The sequence below is a fragment of the Salmo salar genome, chromosome ssa03, assembly GCF_905237065.1.
Source record: "Salmo salar chromosome ssa03, Ssal_v3.1, whole genome shotgun sequence".
In the NCBI taxonomy this organism is placed as follows: domain Eukaryota; kingdom Metazoa; phylum Chordata; class Actinopteri; order Salmoniformes; family Salmonidae; genus Salmo; species Salmo salar.
Window position 1 is genome coordinate 68,187,622 of NC_059444.1, and position 26,377 is coordinate 68,213,998.

The 26,377-nt window shown below is 45.3% G+C and overlaps 2 protein-coding genes across 4 annotated transcripts in view; both read left to right on the forward strand.

Moving 5' to 3' along the window:
• The window catches only part of LOC106601336 (myosin-9), a 32,774-nt gene extending 16,269 nt beyond the window's left edge, over positions 1-16,505 (forward strand). For both annotated transcript variants that reach the window (XM_014193467.2, XM_014193468.2), the window contains 35 exons: positions 662-754; positions 863-926; positions 1,370-1,468; positions 1,548-1,691; positions 1,773-1,868; positions 3,999-4,270; positions 4,543-4,716; positions 4,983-5,156; positions 5,277-5,391; positions 6,566-6,753; positions 6,925-7,046; positions 7,208-7,277; positions 7,385-7,545; positions 7,672-7,780; positions 7,898-8,029; positions 8,164-8,370; positions 8,458-8,595; positions 8,682-8,805; positions 8,880-9,051; positions 9,190-9,402; positions 9,653-9,797; positions 9,897-10,103; positions 10,211-10,315; positions 10,442-10,594; positions 10,732-10,980; positions 11,901-12,113; positions 12,248-12,460; positions 12,576-12,737; positions 12,869-12,997; positions 13,272-13,360; positions 13,484-13,607; positions 13,718-13,926; positions 14,118-14,226; positions 14,448-14,620; positions 14,894-16,505. In XM_014193467.2, the coding sequence (XP_014048942.2) occupies positions 662-754; positions 863-926; positions 1,370-1,468; positions 1,548-1,691; positions 1,773-1,868; positions 3,999-4,270; positions 4,543-4,716; positions 4,983-5,156; positions 5,277-5,391; positions 6,566-6,753; positions 6,925-7,046; positions 7,208-7,277; positions 7,385-7,545; positions 7,672-7,780; positions 7,898-8,029; positions 8,164-8,370; positions 8,458-8,595; positions 8,682-8,805; positions 8,880-9,051; positions 9,190-9,402; positions 9,653-9,797; positions 9,897-10,103; positions 10,211-10,315; positions 10,442-10,594; positions 10,732-10,980; positions 11,901-12,113; positions 12,248-12,460; positions 12,576-12,737; positions 12,869-12,997; positions 13,272-13,360; positions 13,484-13,607; positions 13,718-13,926; positions 14,118-14,226; positions 14,448-14,620; positions 14,894-15,002 (5,256 nt within the window). In that variant the 3' untranslated portion in view covers positions 15,003-16,505. The remainder of the gene's footprint in view (positions 1-661; positions 755-862; positions 927-1,369; positions 1,469-1,547; positions 1,692-1,772; positions 1,869-3,998; positions 4,271-4,542; positions 4,717-4,982; positions 5,157-5,276; positions 5,392-6,565; positions 6,754-6,924; positions 7,047-7,207; positions 7,278-7,384; positions 7,546-7,671; positions 7,781-7,897; positions 8,030-8,163; positions 8,371-8,457; positions 8,596-8,681; positions 8,806-8,879; positions 9,052-9,189; positions 9,403-9,652; positions 9,798-9,896; positions 10,104-10,210; positions 10,316-10,441; positions 10,595-10,731; positions 10,981-11,900; positions 12,114-12,247; positions 12,461-12,575; positions 12,738-12,868; positions 12,998-13,271; positions 13,361-13,483; positions 13,608-13,717; positions 13,927-14,117; positions 14,227-14,447; positions 14,621-14,893) is intronic.
• Positions 16,506-16,939: 434 nt separating this feature from the next.
• LOC106601335 (mitochondrial glycine transporter B) lies at positions 16,940-23,402 on the forward strand. 2 transcript variants are annotated; one of them, XM_014193464.2, is made up of 8 exons: positions 16,940-17,052; positions 18,537-18,693; positions 20,473-20,597; positions 20,980-21,064; positions 21,179-21,358; positions 21,500-21,668; positions 21,900-22,066; positions 22,295-23,402. In XM_014193464.2, exons 2-8 carry the CDS (start codon positions 18,556-18,558, stop codon positions 22,415-22,417), a joined length of 987 nt encoding a protein of 328 aa, XP_014048939.1. In that variant the 5' UTR covers positions 16,940-17,052; positions 18,537-18,555; the 3' UTR covers positions 22,418-23,402. The 2 variants fall into 2 exon arrangements, with proteins under 2 accessions (XP_014048939.1, XP_014048941.1); XM_014193466.2 differs by lacking the exon at positions 16,940-17,052 and adding an exon at positions 17,109-18,374.
• Positions 23,403-26,377: the final 2,975 nt, after the last annotated feature.

Sequence of the window (26,377 nt, forward strand, 5' to 3'; positions counted from 1 at the left end):
GTCATGTGCATGGATTTACCTGTACAACAGTCTGAAGTAGAGCTCAGTGTGAACTATGTGCAGATTTCTGGCTGTAGGGGGTTGTGTATACTTAATGTCAGTTGTGAACCTTGACAGTCAGTTCTCTGCATGGGGTCTGGGGGTTACTCTGGGTGAAGGGTTACTGATGAGGGCCACGGTCGTCCATTGGGTGTCAAGGTGTGGGCACTGACACTGCGCTGTGTGTGGGGTATTGTGTACTTGTGTATGTGTTCCCGTGTGTGGTGATATTCAATGGTCTGCATGCAGTTTTCTTTATTTTCTCCATAAGTAAGGTAATGCAGTTGTGTGAATTCTTACGACTTATGATTAAATGATGGGCGTGAAAAGGGAACATCCAAACACAAATCAAATGTTTAAACAATTGAAATCCTCACAATGAAGTGAAACTAGAGTAAATTAAAAGCAGATGACTGTAGTTCTCACAATGCATGACTATGAATCATCCATTGGAATCACCAAAGGTATTCAGTTTGATCCCACTGCTGAGAAATGGCATGTCCTGTTAGTGTCACTATAGAATTTGCACTAATCTAGATGCGTCCTTATAAGGAGGTGGTGGTTTAAAGAATCCAATGGGATAAAGTCATTGGTTGATGGAGAGGTTCTGTTTGTCCTCTAGGGTGAGCTGGAGAAGCAGCTGCTGCAAGCTAACCCCATCCTGGAGGCCTTTGGAAACGGCAAGACTGTGAAGAACGACAACTCCTCACGATTTGTAAGACCTTTTTTTTAAATCTCTTAGTGATGCTTGTTGTTTTTTTTCAGTTGGACAAGAATTTCCTGCTTCCTTAGTCATTCACTATGTTCTCTCTCTCTCTCCCAGGGAAAATTCATCAGGATTAACTTCGACGTCAACGGATACATCGTGGGGGCCAACATTGAAACCTGTATCCTTCATACTATGTTAACCACAATGAAATTCACTCCCTTATTTGAAATATACAATAGTTTGGGGTCCCGAGTGGCGCAGTGGTCTAAGGCACCGCATCTCAGTCCTAGAGGCGTCACATCAGACACCCTGGTTCGAATCCAGGCTGTATCATAACCGGCCGTGATTGGAAGGCGCACAATTGGCCCAGCGTCATCCAGGTTAGGTTCTGGCCGGGGTAGGCCGTAGTTGTAAACAAGAATTTGTTATTAACTGACTATGCATAGTTAAATAAACTTTCAATAAAAATTCTCTAGGCTGTAGATATAAGTGTAGTTTAACTCCAGACACCTCTCGGTTAGTCTTTTACAGTAAACTAGACAAGTCACACACACTTGCCCCGGCCAGCAGAAGCTCACAATCCAGTCTGATTGAGTGGCTCCTTAACGGTCTGACCACCAGACCTGCTGGAGAAGTCCCGTGCCATCCGCCAGGCCAAAGACGAGAGGACCTTCCATGTCTTCTATTACATGCTCACTGGTGCTGGAGACAAACTGCGCTGTAAGCCTCCTTCCTTATCACCTTTATCAAGTACAGCTAACTGTTCATATCAGATGTAATAACTCTGTGCTCCCCTCAGCCGAGCTGTGTCTGGAGGGCTACAACAACTACCGCTTCCTGGTCAATGGAAACGTGACCATCCCTGGCCAGCAGGATAAGGACCTGTTCACTGAGACCCTGGAGGCCTTCAGGATCATGGGCATTCCAGAGGACGAACAGATTGGTGAGTGGGAGGACGGGACACTACCCTCTCACTGGTTTATTTTGGGGCGGCATGACTCTAACCTCTGGTCTCCTCATGCAGGTCTGCTGAAGGTGGTGTCTTCCGTGCTCCAGCTGGGCAACATGAGCTTTAAGAAGGAGCGTCATTCAGACCAGGCCTCCATGCCTGACGACACGGGTACAGCAAACCTTTATTTGGGCTGGTTTGATCCTAAAAAGGAGATCCTAGTATCTATCAATTACACTCTACTGACTAGCAGATTATACACCTATTGTCCACCAGAATGATCTAATCAAATACGTTTATTTGTCACGTGCGCTGAATACAACAGGTGTAGACCTTACAGTGAAATGCTTAGTTACAGGCTCTAACCAATAGTGCAGGTATTAGGTGAACAATGGGTATTTAAAGAAATAAAAACAACAGTAAAAAGACAGGGAAAAATAACAGTAGCGAGGCTATAAAAGTAGGGAGGCTACATTCAGGCACCGGTTAGTCGGGCTGATTGAGGTAGTATGTAGATATGGTTAAAGTGACTATGCATATATGATGAACAGAGAGTAGCAGTAGCATAAAAGAGGGTGTGGCGGGACATAATGCGGATAGCCCAACCAACCACTGCTCCCCACACATTGGCTAACTGGGATAATTGAGGTAGTATGTATAGTTAAAGTAACTGCATATATGATAAACAGAGTAGCAGCAGCGTAAAAAGAGGGGTTGGGGGGGGCACACAATGCAAATAGTCCAGGTAGCTGTTTGATTACCTGTTCGGGAGTCTTATGGCTTGGGGGTAAAAACTGATGAAGCCTTTTTGTCCTAGACTTGGCTCTCCGGTACCGCTTGCCATGCGGTAGTAGAGAGAAGTCTATGACTGGGGTGGCTGGGGTCTTTGACAATTTTTAGGGCCTTCCTCTGACACTGCCTGGTGTAGAGGTCCTGGATGGCAGGCAGTTTAGCCCCAGTGATGTACTGGGCTGTACGCACTACCCTCTGTAGTGCCTTGCGGTTGGAGGCCAAGCAATTGCCGTACCAGGAAGTGATGCAACCAGTCAGGATGCTCTCAACGTTGCAGCTGTAGAACCTTTTGAGGATCTCAGGACCCATGCCAAATCTTTTTAGTTTCCTGAGGGGAATAGGCTTTGTCGTGCCCTCTTCACGACTGTCTTGGTGTGTTTGGACCATTCTAGTTTCTGGACACCAAGGAACTTGTAGCTCTCAACCTGCTTCACTACAGCCATGTCGATGAGAATGGGGGCGTGCTCGGTCCTCCTTTTCCTGTAGTCCACAATCATCTCCTTGGTCTTGGTTAGGTTGTTAATCTGGCACCACCTGGCCAGGTCTCTGACCTCCCTATAGGCTGTCTTGTCGGTGATCAGGCCTACCACTTGTTGTGTCGTCTGCAAACTTAATGATAGTGTTGGAGTCGTGCCTGGCCAGGCAGTCATGGGTGAACAGGGAGTACAGGAGGGGACTGAGCACGCACCCCTGGGGGGCTCCAGTGTTGAGGATCAGTGTGGCAGATGTGTTGCTACCTACCCTCACCACCTGGGAGCGACCCGTCAGGAAGTCCAGGATCCAGTTGCAGAGGGAGGTGTTTAGTCCCAGGATCCTTAGCTAAGTGATGAACTTTGAGGGTACTATGGTGTTGAATGCTGAGCTGTAGTCAATGAATAGCTTTCTCACATAGGTGTTCCTTTTGTCCAGGTGGGAAAGGGCAGGCTGGAGTTCAGTAGAGATCGTATCATCTGTGGATCTGTTTGGGTGGTATGCAAATTGGAGTGGGTCTAGGGTTTCTGGGTTAATGGTGTTGTGAGCCATTACCAGCCTTTCAAAGCACTTCATGGCTACGGACGTGAGTGCTACGGGTCTGTAGTCATTTAGGCAGGTTGCCTTTGTGTTCTTGGCCACAGGGACTATGGTGGTCTGCTTGAAACATGTTGGTATTACAGACTCAATCAGGGACATGTTGAAAGTGTCAGTGAAGACACCTGCCAGTTGGTCAGCACATGCCCGGAGCACACGTCCTGGTAATCCGTCTGGCCCCGCAGCTTTGTGACTGTTGACCTGTTTAAAGGTCTTACTCACGTCAGCTACGGAGAGCATGATCAGTCGTCCGGAACAGCTGATGCTCTCATGCATGCCTCAGTGTTGCTTGCCTCGAAGCGAGCTTAGAAGTGATTTATTTTTGGTTTCAAAGTCTAGTTCCATGCACTGCTGTAGGCATCAAACTGTTATTCCCTGGGGGGATCCCTCCCTCTCAACCCTATGTCTCGTCTCTCTGTCCCCCGTCCCTCCCTGTCACAGCTGCTCAGAAGGTGTGCCACCTGATGGGCATGAGCGTGACAGACTTCACCCGTGCCATCCTGTCCCCTCGTATCAAGGTGGGCAGGGACTACGTGCAGAAGGCCCAGACCCAGGAACAGGCTGAGTTTGCTGTGGAGGCTCTGGCCAAGGCCACCTACGAGAGGATGTTCCGCTGGCTGGTGATGAGGATCAACAAGGCCCTGGACAAGACCAAGAGACAGGGAGCCTCCTTCATCGGCATCCTGGACATCGCTGGCTTTGAGATCTTTGAGGTAAACTGGAGTGGGGGAAAGACCAAAGCGATTACAATGTCTTGAGTAAGACCCAGAGGGTATATTTGTTTAAAGCGATTTCCTCTTCTCTCGCTATCTCCACTTATCTAGAAAGACATAATGGGGGTGGATGCCTACAGGGAATCTGTTTTCACCTGTCTAGTTCTTTCACATCACTGCAGATTAGGAAAAGGGGACAAATAGACACTTGAGCCTCTTAGTTTTTGTGCATGATGGTGAATGCACTTTCTGACAATTTCTTTCTCCTCTAGCTGAACTCATTTGAGCAGCTGTGCATCAACTACACCAACGAGAAGCTGCAGCAGCTGTTCAACCACACCATGTTCATCCTGGAGCAGGAGGAGTACCAGAGGGAGGGCATCGAGTGGAGCTTCATCGACTTCGGCCTGGACCTGCAGCCCTGCATCGACCTCATTGAGAAGCCTGTGAGTCTGACCCTTTGTATCGCCCTACCTTTAATCATGTACTGTATACTCCCTTTCTCACCTCACCCTTCCCTGTATGTAACTCTGTTAACTTCTCACTTCCTACAGTCTCATCCCTTTCTCCCAATCCTCTCCCATATCTCTCTCCACCTGCCACCTCCCTTTCTCTCTCCTCCTCCCTCATCTCTTTCAGTTCAGTCCCATGCTATGCTGCACCTCCAGTCTCCCTGGTTTCTCTGTAAGCCTTGTTCTCTGCTCTCCCTCAGGCTAGCCCCCCTGGTATCCTTGCCCTTTTGGATGAGGAGTGCTGGTTCCCCAAAGCCACTGACAAGAGCTTTGTGGAGAAGGTCCTGCAGGAGCAGGGCACCCACTCCAAGTTCCACAAGCCCAAGAAACTGAAAGATGAGGCTGACTTCTGCATCATTCACTATGCCGGGAAGGTAAACGGACCAGTAATGAAGATGAAGTTTAGACTCTGCTTAAACGGTGTGCCCTTGGACATCATGTCCCAGGCAAACCTTGTGTAATACTATTGTCTATATGGCGTGCCGTCTCCTCAGGTGGACTACAAGGCTGACGAGTGGCTGATGAAGAACATGGACCCTCTGAACGACAACGTGGCCACGCTGCTCAACCAGTCCACTGACAAGTTTGTGTCTGAACTGTGGAAGGACGGTAAGTGGAGCCAATGATATGGATTTAGCAACCAGTAAGAAGAACAGACTTAAGTGGATTAACCTTCATGCTGGGAATTGCTGCTATGTTTTCAGTGATGGGTCTCTTCCTGTCTTATATCTACTTTTCTCTCGTCTCGTATCCAATGTCTGGTGTCTGGACCTTTGTTCTTACCCGTTCACTCTCTGTTTTGGTTTCTATCCATCTGCTCCTCTGTATGGCCCGTTTTCGTCTGTTATTCTCCCTCTTTCTGGGTCTCAGAGCTACAGAGGTCTCAGAGAGCTTATTTTTATCAGCGTTTTCCTTTTCTCCACTCAGATTCAGGTGACAGTTTTTTTTCTTTTTCATAATTTCAGTCTCCTTTATTTACTCAAATTCTGCTCATCCTTCTGTTCACACAAATATGAACCTTTCTCTCATCTCAGCATCAACTGCCTATGTTTTTATCCTGTGCTCATACCCTGTTTTCCCTGTGGCTCAATGTTGATTTATCAGATCTATTTTTACAAGGGGTTGTAATGACCGTCCCCCCCAGCTCTGTGCAGTGAGATCTACCACTTGTTGCTCTTTCATTGGACTCTCCTCTCCTTCTCTCCCTCTGTGTAATAGTGTGGTTTGGGACCCCTGGTGTTGCTCATGGGTACTGCAGCAATGGGTATATACTGCATGGGTTTGGTTCTGTCGTCACCAATAAAAACATGCCCACAAATGCACAGTTTGTCACAAACATTGATTTCCACATAGTATGTCGGTTCACAGTACACATTTGACCTATTAAAATGGTCGCATAGTGTAAGCAGTTACATGTACTACACACACACACACACTCACCCACTGCATCGAGTTGCGTCTCATTCTAGTGTGATTCCCTCCTCCCCCCACGCTTCACTGGCATTTTGTGACTTCCCCAAATACCCCTTCCTACTGTATTTATCCTCTCTGCAGTCACCCAGTGTTGTCACTGGTTTTGAACCCGTCAGTCATCTCTCTCGCCGCCCCCATGGAGAGATGGGATTCCCCCATCGCCATTAAACTCTGCTTCATGTGTTTTATGTTGTGGTTTGTTTTCACTGTGTGGAGTTTGCCTGGTTAGATATCCTCAAATGTGAAAGCCTCTTATCTCATGTCACCCCTTCTCCTCCTCTTTTTCTTCTCTCCGTCTTCCCCCTCTCAGTGGATCGTATTGTGGGCCTGGATAAGGTTGCAGGGATGTCTGAGATGCCCGGTGCCTTTAAGACCCGTAAGGGCATGTTCCGCACGGTGGGCCAGCTTTACAAGGAGCAGCTGTCCAAGCTCATGGCCACTCTGAGGAACACCAACCCCAACTTCGTCCGCTGCATCATCCCCAACCACGAGAAGAAGGTACCAGTACATCAGCTCCGCCAGTGAAAACATCCTAACAATAGTTTCTCTCAAGATGCCGTCGAACACAGTACGCAACAGAGGCACCCATAGCGTATGCTAGTGGTGTTATCTTGGCAGCTTTTTTTATTTACACATCTAAGCATGTTCCCTTTCTTCCCTCCCCTACAGGCTGGTAAGCTCGACCCCCACCTGGTTCTGGACCAGCTGAGGTGTAATGGTGTTCTGGAGGGGATCCGTATCTGCAGACAGGGCTTCCCCAACCGTATCGTCTTCCAGGAGTTCAGACAGAGGTACTGTACTCACTCCCATTGTGGCTGTATACAAATGTCTATTTTCACCAGTTCCCCAACTTAACCTCTTATTGTTGTTGCATCATGCTGTGTATGTTGCTTTTAGTGAGTTGAGTCCAACTGATGATCCCATGCATATACCTTTTGTCTCTCTCTATAAGGTATGAGATCCTCACTCCCAACTCCATCCCCAAGGGCTTCATGGATGGCAAACAGGCCTGTGTGCTCATGGTAAGAGAGAAGGGCATTATTATCTTGTTCTAGAACCTTGTCACTCATTGAGAAGAGATGAATATTGTCAGTTTAGCTGATTGTATACCTCACCCTCCTTCTGGCAGATCAAAAGCCTGGAGCTGGATCCCAACCTGTTCAGGATTGGTCAGAGTAAGGTGTTCTTCAGGGCTGGAGTGCTGGCTCACCTGGAGGAGGAGAGAGATATGAAGATCACTGACGTCATCATCAGCTTCCAGGCCTGGTGCAGAGGCTACGTGGCCCGCAAGTAAGGAGACCCCCTGACTCCAACTGTCTATCATATGGCTGCAGTGGAAACATTCTGATTAATGTCTTATAACTGTATTTAGAAGATACCAAAGTGTTTCTCGCTCTCTCTCTGCTTGCTCTGCAGGGCCTTTGCCAGGAGACAGCAGCAGCTGACCGCCATGAAGGTGATCCAGAGGAACTGTTCAGCCTACCTCAAACTCAGAAACTGGCAGTGGTGGAGACTCTTCACCAAGGTACACATTATACTTATGCTAATGTTGTTCCTATACAATGCTAGTCGACTCAGCCAAACCCCCGGGGAATACTGGCGTGCAACTGCCTTTGTCCTCTGAACTGTCCCTCTCCCCCAGGTCAAGCCCCTGCTGCAGGTGAGCAGGCAGGAGGAGGAGATGCAGGCCAAGGACGATGAGCTGAGCAAGGTGAAGGAGAGGCAGGAGTATGCTGAGATACAGCTGCAGGAGATGGAGGTCAAACAGCACCAGGTAAGATGGAGGCCCTCCATCACTGAAACAGCCCGGAAGTGACATGTTGATGGTTTTATAATGAAACAATAATTGCTCAAGCTAACTTAAATGCATTCATGAACCCGTAACACCATATTGTCTCTCTCCCCCAGTTGAGTGCTGAGAAGCAGGCCCTGCAGGAGCAGCTGCAGGCTGAGACGGAGCTGTGTGCCGAGGCTGAGGAGATGAGAGCCCGTCTGGCCGCTAAGAAGCAGGAGCTGGAGGAGATCCTTCATGACCTGGAGGCCAGAGTGGAGGAGGAGGAGGAGAGAGCCACACATCTGCAGACAGAGAAGAAGAAGATGCAGCAGAACATCACAGTGAGGACACACAAACCAACACACACTTTGTGTGCAGCATGGCAAGTACACACTGTACTAACTCTTTCCCCTCCTGTGTGTGTGTAGGACCTGGAGCAGCAGTTGGATGAGGAGGAGGCTGCCAGGCAGAGGCTGCAGCTGGAGAAGGTGACCACAGACTCCAAGCTGAAGAAGATCGAGGAGGACGTCATGGTTCTTGAAGACCAGAACAACAAGCTCATGAAGGTCCGTATACAACCAATGGGCAGACGGGTGTATGGATGGATAGAATTGTGTTGTGAACTCCTGGTTGTGTGGTGGGTGTCCCACAGGAGAAAAAGCTAATGGAGGAGCGTATCGCTGAGTTCACCTCTAACCTGACTGAGGAGGAGGAGAAGTCCAAGAGCCTTCAGAAACTCAAGAACAAACACGAGGCCATGATCACTGACCTAGAGGGTAGGTGGAGCACACACACCATGTTGACCAAGTTGCTCTTATTTCCTCCGTAACACTTTGTCCTTCTCTATTAGACCGCCTGCGCAGGGAGGAGAAGGGCCGTCAGGAGCTGGAGAAGAACAGGCGTAAGCTGGAGGGAGACTCTACTGATCTCCTTGACCAGATAGCTGAGCTGCAGGCCCAGATCGCTGAGCTCCGCGCCCAGCTGGCTAAGAAGGAGGAGGAGCTGCAGGCAGCCCTGGCCAGGTGGGATCTCTACAAGATCTCTGCAATCACATGCATGCATGCATACATACATAGTGGCTTTAGTGTGATCACTCTGTACATTGTATTTTCATGGCATAATGAAAGTAATAACACCCATTTTCCCTCTCCTCCCCTCAGGATTGAGGAGGAAGCAGCCCAGAAGAACTTGGCCCAAAAGAAGATCCGGGAGATGGAAGCCCAGCTGTCTGAGCTGCAGGAGGACCTGGAGCTAGAGAGGACCGCACGCACCAAGGCTGAGAAGAACCGCAGGGACCTGGGAGAGGAGCTGGAGGCCCTCAAGACTGAGCTGGAGGACACACTGGACTCCACCGCTGCCCAGCAAGAGCTCAGGTACTGACACCCGGAGGAGATCAGTTATGTAGTCGGCTACTGTTTCAATGAAACTGCTTTATTGTGAAATAAGATGACACATAGTGGATGCTTTTTAGATTCCTTCACGTTGACCTTCCAGAAAAATTATTTCATGAGTTGATAACAATTCTCATACACTCCCAAATTCCTTTATTTTCCATTATTTAGCTTAGCGCACAATCTCACAATTTCCAATTCCCTCTTTCCTTCGTTTCTCTACTTCTGTCAGGACAAAGCGTGAGACTGAGGTGAACCAGCTAAAGAAGGTTCTAGAGGATGAAGCTAAGGTCCACGAGCAGCAGGTGGTGGAGATGAGACTGAAACATAGCCAGGCCTTTGACGAGCTCAACGAGCAACTGGAGCAGGCCAAGAGAGTGAGATTATTATTATTATCATATGTATATGAATTCCTGTGTATTACAGTATCTGTACATGCGCTGACCCCTGGTGTTCTGTCCCTCCTCCCCTAACAGAACAAGGTGTCGGTGGACAAGACTAAGCAGGCCCTGGAGAGTGAGCGTAACGAGCTGGCCATTGAGCTGCAGACCCTGATGCAGGGGAAGGGAGACTCTGAGCACCGCAGGAAGAAGGCTGAGAGCCAGGTCCAAGAGCTACAGGTCAAACATGGAGAGAGCGAGCGCCAGAGGATTGAGCTGGCAGAGAAAGTGGCCAAGATGCAGGTACAGTACCATTAATCTCCTTTCAGGTACGATTTGGAGCATGTGGCCTGTAACCTAGCTGTAAGGCCCATGTTGATGACCATTTTGGTTCTTGTGTTCTTCCCCAGGCTGAGTTGGAGACTGTCAATGGCTTGCTCAGTGAGGTGGAAGGTAAGTCCATCAAAGCGTCCAAGGACTGCTCTGCTGTGGAGTCTCAGCTGCAGGATGTGCAGGTACAGTACTCCATAAACTACAACAGATCTAAGTATTCAATATTGCACTAGTTTTGTCATGGTTATCTGTAAAAGCTCAGTCATTAAGCTGCCATAACTGTGCCGGTCTTTCTCTTCTACCTACAGGAGCTTCTCCAGGAGGAGACTCGTCAGAAGCTGTCCATGGGTACTCGTCTGCGTCAGCTGGAGGATGAACAGAACACTCTGAGAGAACAGCTGGAGGAGGAGGAGGAGGGCAAGAGGAACGTGGAGAAGCAGCTGCTCACCGTGCAGGCTCAGGTACACACACTTACAGCAACATACACCTTAAAATTTGATTGATGTAAATGTACTATTAGAATGTTTTTGTTCAACACATCACTAGAACCATAAACCACACCACAAATGTTTGAGTGACAAGCGGTGTCCCCCTATAGCTGGCAGAGATTAAGAAGAAGTCTGAGCAGGAGGCGGGCTGTCTGGAGAACGCGGAGGAGGGGAAGAAGAGGCTGCAGAGGGACCTGGAGGGGCTCAGCCAGCGGATGGAGGAGAAGTGCAGTGCCTTTGAGAAACTGGACAAGACCAAGACTCGTCTGCAGCAGGAGCTGGACGACATGGTGGTGGACCAAGACCACCTCAGACAGATCGTAACCAACCTGGAGAAGAAGCAGAAGAAGTTCGACCAGGTTAGTAGTAACACTAGCTAGGTTCCCATCCAATTGGTGACAGATTTTCATGCGAATGTTCAAAAATCTGCATTAAAAACAATGTATGCATTTTACTAGCAGAGATGTTTCCATCAAATTGACTTGTTGTGAATCAAAGGCTGTACGTGATGACGTAGTGCACATAATGACTTTTGTGGGTAAATTCCCATGTACCGAGGGGGGAAAAACGGTTAAATGGGTTTCCATGGCATTTTCAACTCTAGTGGTTTTGTCTTAATTTTTTGGGGGCGTTCTATAACGAATGATCCCGCTCTGGCCTTGATGTGTGCTTTAACCTACAGCTTGCAGATAGTGGCGGTAAGCTACCTGCAAAAGGTTATTATGGACAGAGTTAAGATTTTAATTTGTTAAACGGCAGCCAAGCATCGACCATGTCACCAGAATAATAGTAAGACCCTCAATATTTACTGGAAAGGAGCATCAAGCTCATTACTATGCACTTCCACCACCCTGTGAAATTCATCCCAACTTATTTCATCTAACCTAGTAAACTGTATGCTTTCCTTGGTCGTAGTGGGAGGACCACACGTCATCGCGTTACTCCAGGTTTACTTCGATATGATGGTTACTATATCAATATTTGTGCATAAAGGCGTTTCACCATTTCTCGTGTAATTCATTTTAGACACAAAAAGATCACATCTTATCTAGTATATTTTGAGTTGACAGATTTGCTGTTTCCATCAGGCCTGTTGTCACTTTTTACCAGACATGTACTTTACTCGCATGAAGGTTCTAGGAAACCTGGTTACTGTCCACAATTCACTCAATCTGGGGGGGGGTAAACTACTTGGAAGGGTTGATTCTGAAGATCCATAACTATTAGGGGAAACCTGGGTCTTGATGTATAGTATGACATTCCTCCATTTTACTTCTAGATGCTGGCTGAGGAGAAGACCATCTCATGCCGCTATGCTGAGGAGAGGGACAAGGCTGAGGCTGAGGCCAGGGAAAAGGAGACCCGGGCCCTGGCTCTGACCCGCCAGCTGGAATCCCTCATTGACATGAAGGACGAGACGGACCGTGCCAACAAGCTGCTCCGCGCTGAGATGGAGGACCTGGTCTCCTCCAAGGACGACGTCGGCAAGAGTGTAAGACAGCCTAGTGTCACTTTTGTTTGGGGGGGGGGTTGAATTGTTCTTGGTAGAAATCAATTCAAATCCTCTGTTTAAATACTGGTCCCAAAGTCCTATTTCTCATCACAATCTCCACTATTCTCCTTCAGGTGCACGAGCTGGAGAAGTCCAAGCGTGGCATGGAGCAGCAGCTGGAGGAGATGAGAACTCAACTGGAGGAGCTTGAGGACGAGCTGCAGGCCACGGAGGACGCCAAGCTGCGTCTGGAGGTCAACATGCAGGCCATGAAGGCCCAATACGAGAGAGACCTGGCAGGACGAGATGAGATGGGCGAGGAGAAGAAGAGACAGCTGGTCAAACAGGTACACTAGTAGCTACAGGTTTGACTTTGTAGGTAGTGGTTCCTTACTGTGTTATGTCCATTGCATGATGGGATGCAGTCCAGTGATTGAAAGCTTGAATCTCTCTGGTCCTCAGGTGCGGGAGATGGAGTTGGAGTTGGAGGATGAGAGGAAGCAGCGCTCTGTTGCCGTGGCAGCCCGTAAGAAGCTGGAGCTGGACCTGAAGGAGCTGGAGGCAGCCATCGACATGGCCAACAAGAACCGTGATGAGGCCCTCAAACAGCTTAAGAAGCTCCAGGTAACAAGCAATTACATCATCCCCAGCTTCTGACTAGTATGTTTTTATACCATGACCACGTTCTATTCTAATCAAGATGCATGCAGATGGTGAATAGTTTATTAGAAATATGCTGTGAACCTCTCCACCAGGCCCAGATGAAGGAGCTGCTGAGGGAGCTGGAGGACACTCGTATGTCCAGAGACGAGATCATGGCCCAGGCCAAGGAGAACGAGAAGAAGCTCAAGAGCATGGAGGCTGACATGATCCAGATGACAGAGGTCAGTCTGCGCTGCTGCTGCCCCTCACCTAAGCATCTCACACTAGTCTCGTTTTATTTTCACCTTACACCTCGCCCTCCCAAACAATACAAAACCTACTTCTGTAGCTCTTTATACATTTTACTGTGAAACTGTATTTGCACTTAAACTTTTGCACAAATCTTGCACTGAAATCATGATTAATGTGGAAAGTTAGTTATGAGAGCTTCTCAAGTTAGGTTTTGGCCCACGCACACGCTTTGGTTCTCACACACACTCTGACACCCCCCCCCAGGAGCTGGCTTCTGCAGAGCGTGTAAAGAGACAGGCCCAGCAAGAGAGAGACGAGCTGCAGGATGAGATCAACAACCAGGCCGCCAAGAAGTAAGAGCAGTTTTCATATTCTCTCATAACCTACTGTTTTATCTCTGCTTCTAATGACCCAAATGTCTATCTCTTGCTCTTCTCTCCCCCTCCTTTCTTTCCCACCTTTCCTCTTCCCCTCAGTGCTCTGATTGCGGAGGAGAAAAGGAGACTGGAGGCTCGTATCGCACAACTGGAGGAGGAGCTGGAGGAGGAGCAGTGTAACACTGAGCTGGTCAACGATAGGCTGAAGAGAGCTCTGCTGCAGGTAAGACAGCCAAGGCGGCAATTGACTTTCATGCCCCATGTGTACAGACTGGGATAGTGTACTTCTAATGATAAGGTGGGTCAGGCAGTTTAACATCCTGTCCCTGTCAGACTGACCAGATGACTGTGGAGCTGACGGCAGAGCGCAGTACCTCCCAGCGCCTGGAGGGGGCCCGCTCCCAGCTGGAGCGCCAGAACAAGGAGCTGAAGCTGAAGCTGCAGGAGCTGGAGGGAACCGTCAAGTCCAAGTACAAGGCCACTATTGCCGCCCTGGAGGCCAAGATCGCCCAGCTGGAGGAGCAAGTGGACATCGAGACCAGGTGAGTGGGTCTGAGCCTTACCTTAGACCACCTGCATCCTCATTCAGATAACCCGCATCTCCTGTGCTCTCCATAATGCTTAAAATTACTGAAATTGCAGCATGGGTGAGATGGTGACAATCCCACAAGCCATGGAGAAGTTAAGTAGAAGTTTCAGCCTGTCCATGTGACCCAAATGTATGTTTCCACAGAGAGAGGCAGCAGGCGTCCAAGCTGGTGCGCCGCACAGAGAAGAAGCTAAAGGAGGTCGTCCTCGCGGTGGACGACGAGAGACGCAACACAGAGCAGTACAAAGACCAGGTCAGGGCTCAAACAAGTTTCAACACAAGCCCAACAGCTTTACACCAGTAAACTTAGAATCACACAGTGTGAAATACTATGTGAATGATTTAATGGAGTCCATTTATATAACGCTTTCACACTAGATCTCATTGTACTTTACATTGTCTTGGAACTCACCCTATCCACCACCTACATGTGTCCTCCACCTTGGTACTTGATGTGTGTGTGTGTGTACGCAGTCGGACAAGCTGAATTCTCGTATGAAGCAGCTGAAGAGGCAGCTTGAGGAGTCTGAGGAGGAGGCCCAGAGAGCCAACGCCAACCGCAGGAAACTGCAAAGGGAGCTGGAGGACGCCACAGAGTCAGCCGACGCCATGAACCGCGAGGTCAGCACCCTCAAGAGCAAGCTCAGGTACGTACACCTCCATCACCCAACCCGGACTAAATGCTGATGCACCGACTCGGTGGTAAATGACACTGTCTGGTACTAGCACCCTACACAGCATACTTGCATTTACAATGTATGTTTCAAACACATTCCCTCTGCTACATTACTGATCATATATCCTCAGAGGGCCTCCATTTAAAAAATAAATAAATAAAAATTAAAATATACATGGAATGTGCTGTTCCCCTGTCACGATCTCTCTGCCCTAATCACTGATCTCTACCATCTCTGTTCCAGGCGTGGGGACCTCCCCTTCACCATGCGCCGCATTGTCAGCCGCGCAGGCATTGAGAGCGACGAGGAGAGTGAGCCCAAGAGCGAGACCCCCGAGCCCAAGCCTGAATGAACAGCCACAGTGTTCCCTGCTGTCCATAGGATGGAACTGCAACAGTCATACACAACACACAAACCCACACATACCACATAAAGTACACTTACAGAGGGACACAAACATCATGATACTGTATGATTTAGAGGCAGTAAATATACTTCACAGCCAGACCTCAGTCCCTCTTTAATAGGAGACTTGACAATCTATGTAAACTTGTATTCCATATAAGCCAATACAACAGTACTTCAGACAATCGCCATACTGACATAACTCATACAAACTTGTGGGCCGAATTTATTTTCTCCTGCTTCATTCTCTGGGAACAAAATTAATGATATTTTTGTAAGGAAACATTCCATTAGAAATAGTCCTGTTTTGGGGATCTTTTTCTAACTGAAGCAAGACCGAACGAAAGAAATATAAATGAAGAAGGATTACTCGAAGGGGACCAAAGTAATATCGCAATCTATAGATTTGTATTTTATGCTATAGTTTTTATAATGGTTAAGTATGAAAGTACTACATGCCTATTATGGCTCTTGCTCGCTCTCACCTCAGTTTATAATGGAGGTTTATGTGCTCAATTGTACTGTATTAATTTAGCTGCGGATAGTACTTAAAACATGAATATGCTTTTGGGCTTAAGAAAACGACACATCTAGACACACACAAAGCACACACAGAATTGGAGAATTTGATTTGTGCTGAATAGTCTTAATTTTTGCACTGAGATTTAGGACTCTGGACTAGAAATGATAGTTCACTGCATTTGTGCATTAAATGAAGACATTGATAGACAGCAGATGCACCTCAAACAAGAAGAGACAAATTCAGAGTAACTGCAGGCTCCTATGTATTCATGCCAACACACACTAAAGCCTTACAGTCAAATTCTACTGTTCAAGGTTGTTTTTTCCTGGATCCACGTATTGATTTTTATTATATGCATTTCTTTACTACGATATGCGCTTGGCGACGGTTACGGGGTGGTGTAGTTTATTACTCACGACACGCTGTATTCTCAGAGCACTGCTTGGCGGGGTATAGGGGTTGTTGAACAGAATAAAGCATGTTGGGATGAGTGGGACGTTGTTAAATTTTGCAGCGCCGTAGTCTAACACATCACATGATATCCTGATGGCATCTTTACTTTCTCTGACAGGAAGATTGGGAAGATGATTCCCTGTTGAAATGCCTGGCCAGGTGTTAATCCCATGTATTTAAGGGATGGGGTGAGGTAGATGAGTGAAGGTGCTTTAGGTCTGGGTGAATTGACCCTTGCAGGCTGTGCTCAGGGTTGCCTTCTTTGCTCACACTGCTGGGAAGTGAGAGGAATTTGTTATTATTAATGATGGATAACAGACAAAGGATCACTCTCTTTCTCTCGCACTTGGAAGCAAAAAAGAGGAAAAAAATCTCAATTTTGTACTGTTCATTTTCTCTCCAACTCTGAAAAATGAAATCTTGAGTTGTGAATTGTTGGTATTATTGCAATAAAGATGGCTTTCTAAACTGCAACCATTGACTCCTGAGAATTAATGTACATATTAAAGGGGCAATCAGCAGTTACTACATAAATAAAATTGTACTTTGCTACATTTATTTTACCTATTGATTCTTAAAGAATACAAGTTACACATTCCTTATGAGCTTAGTTCAAAGTAAATTTAAACAAATGGCCTCGAAACATGGTTAAAACTAAATGTTATCATGGATGGTCAGCCCTTGCATCCATAGCTTTGTCTGAATTTGAATGGTTACATTCCTCTAGCCCCATCCCTCATCTGTTTACTGAAACGGGCTGGGATTTCGCGTTAATGTTTCTACTGCTGATTGCCGCTTTAAACTGGCAATACACTAGACTATCTGATCTAATATTGTCCTGTAGTCTTTATTTTTTAGCAACGTGATCTCAGACATGACCACAAGAGGACAGTCTTGACTCTGGGGGGGGGGAGAAGAAAAAAAATCCCAGTTGCAATGGTTCCCCAGGACAAACGGCATAATAATGAAGCAAGTCTAAACCGGTTTAAACAGAATATTGCACAAGGATGGACATATTTGGGTGAGAACTGAATGTCGTTTGTATATTGTATTAATACAACGGCCTATTGTAAGCTACAATATTTCAGCGAATGGCCCTTGCTTGTTAATCATTGTTTAATCAAATAATTACGGATGCCTGTTTCTGTTGATTACATCTTTTGTCCATTTTCCAGTTCAATGCTTTGCCCTATGCATTTATAAATCTGAGTTTCTATTCTCATTGTGCACGTTTTGTAACTAGTCTTCGGGTTGTGTTCTCATTCTAATTAATTGAAATAGTATTAGACGTACGATTTTCGGTATAAATGTTTTGTTGGACTGGGAAACGCTTCTGACAACTACCCTGTTCATGATTGTTAGGGTTTTGTATTAGAGCTTACTATTCGTTGATTCTGGTACTTTCAAATTGGAAATTCAGAGCTCATGTTTCCAAGTCAGAATTGTCAGTTTCCTAGTTCCGACTAGCACGAGAACGAGGCATAAATGCCTAAATTCCTGCGTGGGAATCCTGAGATGCATATAGTTCCAAAGAAGATCACTGTAGGCCTCTGTTTAACATGATTGAAAATTATCTAGTGTGAGACCTGTAATAACAGTTGCTCATATTTGTAACTACCTTGAATGTTAGTCGACATGTACATTACAGGTTGACATGGGAGTGCAAATTCATTCCTGTCCGTCTATCCTGTACTGTCCTGATTCTGCAACAGTTCTATAACCCCGAATCATAATCGTTCCTGTCCAGTCCCGTGCTAAATTTTGGCTGAATGAGTGTGCACCTAGTCATTTAGCGATGTCTGTGTTACATTAACAATAGACATTCATTGTATTAATCTGTTTCAATGTATATAATGTGTGCTGAGTCATTTGACTCTCTCACAAAATCAGTCACATATGCCGATTGAGATGTCTGTCTGTACCCATTTAAAGTTATGTATTGAAATGACAACGTATTCCATAAAAAATGTATATCAAGATTTAAGGGTCTGGAGTCTGGACACATTATTAAAAATAGTCCTGGACTAAAAAAACACTTTCAAACTTAATTTGGCCACCTGTTCCTCCTCAAAAAGTATTGAGAGCATGAGGATTCAGGGCCCCCCTCCACAAATACACACATGTTCACACCACACACAGACATATACACACACACAGTGTGATCAGGGTGTATGTAATGCTAATGTGCTGGGTGGTGATCTTTGATTAGTTAATAAGTAACTGTGTGTCTTAAATGGGAACCATAGTGTGTGTCAGGTGATTCCTAGTTGGGTCTGTGCTGTGGTGAGTGCCCCAACCCCTCAGTGGATCAGTCAGAGGCATTGCAGCTCTCCAGTATCTGCTGTAAGGGACACACTGTATCAACATTGCAAAACACCCGTGCTTTAAGTTACAGCCTGTAACATTCTATATCAGTTTTGAAAGGTTATTCTGTCTGTGTTATGTAATGGATTGTGCAGCTGAAATGTCCATTCTTGAAATCTTCACTTGTAATCTCTTGTGCAGGAGCGTTTGGAAAAGTTGAATGGACAGTGGCAGAGTAAGGACTGAGAAAGTGATTCAAAAAGAGGAAAAGACAAAAGAGGATTTTGATCATACAAGGACAACATTATTGGATTGGAATTTCTTCTCAACTTTCAAAATAACAATGGAACTGTCTCTGGTGAGTGGGATTTGTTATACATCATTTAGTATTTGACCCATAGTGAAAGTCTGAAGGACAATAATTCTAGAGTAACTTCACTGACTGTTGTACATGTACTGTGAATAGCTGAGTATGTTTTATTGATGTGGTTTCATTGGTCTAAGGGCTTGGATTATAATATTTAATATCTCAGTTAAGATTTCACATGCATTTTATGTCAGGCTGTGATTTTGGATCAGGGTCACCCAGGACTACTTTCTCAATACAGCTCCTATGTTAATCACATTACCATCCTGTGACATAGTTGATTGACCCAGTTGTCCCTCCTCTAACCTGATGGAAGTTTCAGGCCACTTTCATACTATGCACTTTCTCAGGCTGTTCTAGAATAGTCAATGTTTTCAAGTTCTCTATTGTCTTCTGCCCTGAAGTAGGTCAAACTCCGGGGTGCCACCTTAAATCTTCATAGACATGCCAAACAAGTGAGCAAGGCTTTGCCAAGCCTCCCCTGTGCCAACACTGCCATTGGTCAGCAAGCACTGTTGGTGGGCTGTTGCCATAGCACCCTCATTAAGGGAGGGACATGTTGAGAAAGTGTGGGTTTCAAGTCCCAGTGAAGGAGTACAGGTTGTCAATGTTACATCACAGTACAGGAACTACCTAGTAATTTACCAGAGCTGAGGACATTGAAATGTACTAGAATTCATGCCCAGTGATAAGGAAATAAAAGCACTTTTACACTAGTTCTAGAGCAGCACATACCCTAAGAACATACGCTCTAGAATGTAAACCGTGATAAGTTGTTTTATGGAAGCTAGAACATACAAAAGCATGCGCTCATACACACACACTGACATTTCCATTGTATGACGCATGGCATTTTGCAGAGATGTGCATTAGCTGGAAGCAGAAAGATGAGGGGTAGAGTAGGAGAAGCAGCATTGAGAGGTTGTGTGTGAGAGAGAGTGGAAACATACGCCAGTGGATTAAGCTGCTTTGTGAAGGGAAACTGAGGAAAGCTTATAGAGAAGTGAAGAGAAGGATGGAGGCTTTTGCCCTGACAACCCACCACAGTTCATAACAGCTTAGCCAGAGAGGGGAAGAAAACAGGGACAAATGCAGGAAAAACAGGATCAGCCACTGAAAAGTAGCCCGGGGAAGGTAGGGATGTGGGCTGTAGGAGGGATGTGTGTGTTGTTTTGTATATTCTGTGTGTGTGGCATCTTATTTTTTGTCTGTAATGACAGAATGTGAAGATTGGAGTGACTGGGTATGGTGTATATGATGCATTTTCTGCAGCCATCCAGTTCTTTGTTAATTTTTGTGTTGGCAGATTGTTTAGAGAACTAAGCATGCCAATTATGATAATGCATTATAACACATACCTGATGTAGGGTGACACTTGCAGGGAGGGGAATAGTGTCTGTGTTCATGGGTTGATGCATCTTAGTTTTTCAATGGAGAGTCCTCTGCCCTGTTGCCTGTTCTCTTCGTGGTCCCATGTTAATTTACACACAATTTTTCAATCATTGCTTTGTGTTTTAATACTCATATTCTTGAGTCTGAATGTTTGTTTTTACTACTTGTGTGGGTATTTATGTAATGTCAATTACTGTAGCAAGTGTATGTGCATTTGTCCTATTTCCCAGGACCCACTCTGCCTGGTGCTTTCCATCGTAAACAATCATAAGTCCCATCATGCTTTGGGCTCTCACTGAAGAGCACTCTACCATGACTGGTATGTGATCGGTGTTATCACTCTCCCTTCCTCCCCTCTCTGCTTGTCTCTCCCTTCAGGCTCACCCGGCTCTCAAAGCCTTTATGTGTGGCTCTCTCAGTGGAACATGCTCCACCCTGCTCTTCCAGCCTCTGGACCTGGTCAAGACCCGCCTGCAGACCCTTCACAGCAACATGCAGCCTGGGTGAGTAGCCTTCAGCTGGCTCAGTCAATACCTCTACAGCGTAGTCCACACACTTCCACATAGTAATCAGGTGAGGTTACGTTTGTAGTAAGTTTTCTGGCTCTAGATTACAGTCTTGTCCTAGACCATGAGACCCACTAGCATTGCATTACTCTATTGACTTGCCTCATTAACTAAGCAATATTGTAGATCTGAACATTGAGAGTCCAAAGAGTCATAAAACTCACGCTGGTTCCACATGGCCTGCATGCTAGTACCAACTCAATGTCACGTCAGCTATTTTGAAATGAAGCGTAGTTGCAAGACACTTAAAAATAACTTTTGGGTTGTTTCATAGGACAGTGTGTTAATACGGCTTTCTATCTCTCTTATGCTCTTTCAGTTCAGCAAGAGTGGGGATGGTGACTGTGTTCTTAAGTGTTGTACGGACAGAGAAGCTCATAGGACTTTGGAAGGGGGTCTCACCAGTAAGTTGGCCTCTCTTTATGATCAGTAATATAAATAGAAACACATCAATTGTGTTGAATCTGTGTGTTGAGTATATGACTCTGACAGCATGTCTGCTCTGCTTCCTCCTCCAGTCGTTTGTGCGGACTATCCCCGGCGTAGGGATCTACTTCAGCACCTACTACTCTCTGAAGCAGCACTACTTCTTGGAGCAGGGCCCCGGGGCCATGGCGTCTGTGCTGCTGGGAGCTGGGGCCAGGACTGTGGCAGGGGTCTGCATGCTACCTGTCACTGTCATTAAGACTCGCTTTGAGGTATGTTCAGGTAGAGAGACGGAGGGGAGGGGCAGGAAGGAAAAGATAAATACTTTTCTATATACTGTATGATTACAGTGACTACATGAGTACTGTTTAATGTGTGGGTGTTTACTGTAGTGCCTGTTGTTGTTGTTTCAGAGTGGCAGGTATAACTACGTGAGCGTGGCAGGGGCTTTGCGCAGTGTGTGTCAAACAGAAGGACCCAGAGCTCTGTTCTCAGGGCTGACCGCCACCCTCCTCAGAGATGCTCCCTTCTCAGGCCTCTATGTCATGTTCTACAGCCAGGGCAAGAACACTCTGCCACAGGGTCTGTATCAGGACACCGGACACACACCACACTAATGCTCAACACTAGTATTTGTTTCACTAGTGTGCGATCACTTTGAAGTGTCAGTATGGAGATGCCGATGACATAAACATAGAGCAGTAGTATTGGTTACACTAGAAGCCACATTTGATAACTTTGACGTATCTGTCTCAATGTGAACTGTTTGGTGTGGAGTGGAATTTATAGTGTCTCTCTGTTTCTTCCTCCCAGAGATAAGCACGTCTCCCTACGCACCCCTGGCTAACTTCAGCTGTGGGATTCTGGCCGGGGTCCTGGCTTCCCTGGTCACCCAGCCAGCTGACGTGGTCAAAACCCACGTCCAAGTCAGCCCACATCTGTACAAGAGGACTGCAGACGCTGTGCGATACATTTACAATGTAACTATCTCTCTGGGTGTTTTATTGAATACAGCGTTGTTACTATGCTTAGGGTAATAGCACTGTTATAATATACTGACGTTGTTCTTATATGGGTCAGGCTAAACTGTTGTCTGTATGTGTTTATATACTGACCTCTAGCCTGCACACAGTGTCACACTATGTAATAAAACATCAGGGTTGATTTATAGTAGTTGACATGTGCCATTCTTTCTCGCCGTCTCTCAGGAGCACGGGTTTCCTGGGTTCTTCCGGGGTGGGGTGCCACGTTCTCTGAGGAGAACGATGATTGCTGCCATGGCATGGACGGTGTATGAACAGATGATGGCCCGCATGGGGCTCAAGTCCTGAGGAGGGATGACAAAAAAGAGGGATGACAAGAAGAAGGGATGACAAGTCCTGAAGAGAGAGAATGAAATGAGGAACGTGTGTGGACCGAGGAAGAAAGTGAAAGTCAAGTCACAGAGGACAAACCATTAGTGAGGAGTGCCCTGGAAGGCACTGCTGTGTTTGTGTCTTAAGACTGCCTAGTTGTGAGAGTTTGCCAATGGACTTATTCACTGACATACAGTATTCTGCTATAACATTATTAACACATTGCAAAGATATGATGCCTCAAGGACTGGTATCCATACTTTGACAGAAAGATGGGGACTAGTAGTGTCTGTATATTTGAATGGATTGCAATAGTTTTGCATTGCACAATATTGTCTGTCTTCATTGTATGTGAGGCTACACCAAACAAGACTTTAATTTATTTATTCTACTGGGCTACTTTCAAAATTCTATATTGCACTATAAGTCCTAAAATATTTTTGGTCCCTAACTAGCCACTGGACTCCCAGCCACACTGACTGTTTAAGCTGCTCCAGGCTTTAGATATATATCCCACTGTAGAATGTACAATGTTAGGTACCTGTTCTCCCTAGACTTTAGCACAACTTGTATCTGCTTGTCTTTAAATTGAAGGTAAAGAACACTAATTGCTTAACATACTGATCCTTAGCTGGAAATGCACTTTAACCACTTCCGTAATCTAAAACCCTGGAGTGTCTCATGCCGCAGTGAGTCTACCTGCCTTCCCTTTGTGCCAAGCTATTGCCACTGTTCTAAGATATTATTCTGGTAGAGATGTTGTAACATATAATAAGCTTTGCTTGCTGTCCATTTGAGCTCTACAGTTGATTTGCCTTAGAAGGGTATTATAATTGTTCATGTTTTCATATTTGATATAATTTATTACTGTTTATCGTAATGGTGAATAATTATGCTGGTGTGTTGAAGAGAACATTTTAAAAAAATGTTGAAAGAAAATGTATAAAATGATATAAGAATACAACATGAGTCTGCTAATATTCATTATATAAGGCATTTGCTTTGTGTCTGTCATGCATCCCTTCACACCTCTTTTTCTCCCTTTTCTCTTCCCTTTCTCTCTCTCCACACTCTGTGAAACAACAAAGTGACATGACATTAGTGCCTTGGGGAACCTTCCCACCACTGCAACCCATGCGTCCTCAGAAGGAAATGAAATGACACATGACATACTGAATCCTGGCTGAGGCGTGGTTAGGGGGTCACTGTGAGAGAGACAGGCTGACACGCAGGCAGCTCAGCTTAGTCCAGATACATGTTCCAGCAATGCCCAACTTCTATGGCACATAAATCACATGACAGTTGGTCTCAGAGGTTAATAACTACACCTACAACCCAACAATGCCCTCGTTATTCAGAGGTAATATGAAAAGCCCACATTGTACTTGAGAGCAGTGGATGTTTCTAGCACGTGTCATTCTCAGTTCCAACATTAGTACAGCAATACCGGAGGTAGCTTTTATTTTCATTTCACCTTATACACAGCCATTATACCTACCAACAGTAATAGCAGTGCATGATGATAATATGCTTATCACAGAGCTGTCAGACATAAGACTGGGAGAAGGGGGCAGGGTTGTGACACCAAAGGGATAGTTAATGATAAGGAGAGTGAAAGGCAAGAGTCAAGCAAAAAAAGGCAGGCTATACTGATCTAAACCAGTTTTCTTCTTGGCTATGTCTGTATTTGATTCTTTTTTCATCTAGAAACCTTGTACATTAAAACCATGTTATTAGCTAAAAATGCCATATTTCGTATGTTATTAACTAAGTATGCCATATTTCGTTTGTTATTAGCTAAGTATGAGTCATATTTAATTGTTTGTGCATTACATGTCTGACTCATGATGTAAAACAAACACTGTTAACCTATTGGAAACTTTGTGGTTATTTTTTTAGCTTAATGACATGACACCCAGATCCAACCCAATCAGCTGTTCTCATTGGAAACCTTATATCAAGGACTGCAGTGATAGCCTGTGTCACAGTGGCCTTTGCTTTCCAAATTAGATAGGGAACACTGACATATGAAGTGAGTTTGACACAGATTAGGAGTTTATTGAGGTCATAGATGACGTATGTGTGTAAACTTGCTGTGGAGAATACATAGGTGGTTGCTACTTAAAGTCCCCAGGACATTCACAGTATTAGGCAAGACTGCCTTTTCTTGTGCACCAGACGCATGGAATAATCTAAAATCCATGCTTCATCTAGATATGTTAGTTCCACTGAATGAATTTAAAATATTGATGGGAGACTCTGTTACAGAGGAGTGTAAATGCTTTTTTTTAGGCTGGATCATGTTGTATTGTATTGTTGTATGTTTTAATTATGTAATGTACTGATTGTTGCTGCCTTCTTGGCCAGGTTTCCATTGAAAAAGAGACTATGGGTCTCAGTGGGCTTTTCCTGGTTAAATAAAGGTTAAATAAAAAAATAAAAAAGATGCAACGCAAATATATTAAGATTCAGCCACTGAAAGGACTTTGAGAACATCCCAGGCTACATATTAACTTAATTATCATTTTTTTAAGTGGCCTATTCAATAAGTCATAAAAGTTTGTTATTTTTTATTCACTCAGTCACATAACCCCACTTCCCGCAATAACATGTCATACCCTCCACCTGTAATTACCCCATGACCTTGACATTGGTCAAAACATTGCAATGATCTTTTCCAGCACCCAACCCAAGAGGTCCTAGCCATCTTGTCTAGCACCCATTCTATCTTTGTATTTGAGGCAAGTTGGCATTTTTGCAATTTATCTTCTCTTATGAATTTTTTTAAATGTTAAAACATATTGCAAAATCACTATGTACATATTGTGATACCTTCACCTGGAACTCCGTATCTCTAGCAAATAAAGTTGCAACACAGGCCACTCTAACCGAGAAGTCAACGTCTCCCCATTGTCTTAATATGGTCTTTCCATCGCATTGTCTTAATATGGGCTCCTCGTCCGACCTCCAGTTACCGGTTTCACCCAACCCATACGCTGCTACTCTGTGCTGCTAGTGCGCTGGAGTATTTGCGCCATCTAGTGAATGAAATATCCAATTAGACAGTTATGTTTCCAGTCAGCGAAACAACCAATCATGTGCTTTGAAACTTGAGCGTATATTTGTCGTAATTTCCTTTTGCCTTCCTCTTTGACGCCGTGTGGTACATATTTTGCGTTGTCTTGTGGTGCGTTTTAAGTTAAATTTCACGCTTTTTTTAAAATGTCAAACGTCACTTTAATAGACGAAGTAATCAGTGACCATGTGCAGAATGTCTCACATTAGTCTATCTAGATGTTTGAATTTGAAGGCTTTATATGACTTGAAAGCTAACACTAACATGTCGAGTTGACACGTGCCTGACATGCTGTTTAGTGCACTGTGTCCTGCCAAGTACACTAGCCAGGTCATTTAATTCTAGGCAATGGGCCCCTGGTGCATAAGCACAATGCGTAGATGGCCCTATCAACTACAATGTCTGGGACTGGAATAATTGTTGAGTACTTTTTTAAAATGTATATATCTAGTAGAAAGAGGAGGAAGGGAAGCGCTACTAAGGTACACAATAGTAAATGTTGGTAGACAGAAGGTGCTCTTTGGTAAAAGGGGTGAGTTGGTCATCAAAAAGAAAGGAGGACCAAGGCACTCTTCATATAATAGATTAAAATGCCTTTATTAGTATGGCATGTTCAATAGAAGCAATGTTTTTAAAAATCCGATGCGTTTCGGCTGCATGGCCTTCGTCAGGGAGTACAAAGAAATAATACAATGTTCTCTTTTTAACAGCTTTTCCAATTAGCCCTAATTTGAAGAGGGAGTGGTTACAAGATTGATTGGACACACCTAGTAAGCAATACTATACACACTTTAAAGTGAAATGCTGTAGCTATGTTATCATAAAAATACAACTCCAAGCTCGAAGTATCAGAATACTTC

Excerpts from the sequence above, each read along its gene's own strand:
- LOC106601335 (XM_014193464.2), top strand. The coding sequence starts at position 18,556 with ATGGACAGTGGCAGAGTAAGGACTGAGAAAGTGATTCAAAAAGAGGAA. Across the intron at positions 18,694-20,472 it reads TAACAATGGAACTGTCTCTG|GCTCACCCGGCTCTCAAAGC; the intron begins GTGAGTGGGATT and ends CTCTCCCTTCAG. Across the intron at positions 21,669-21,899 it reads CAAGAACACTCTGCCACAGG|AGATAAGCACGTCTCCCTAC; the intron begins GTCTGTATCAGG and ends TCTTCCTCCCAG.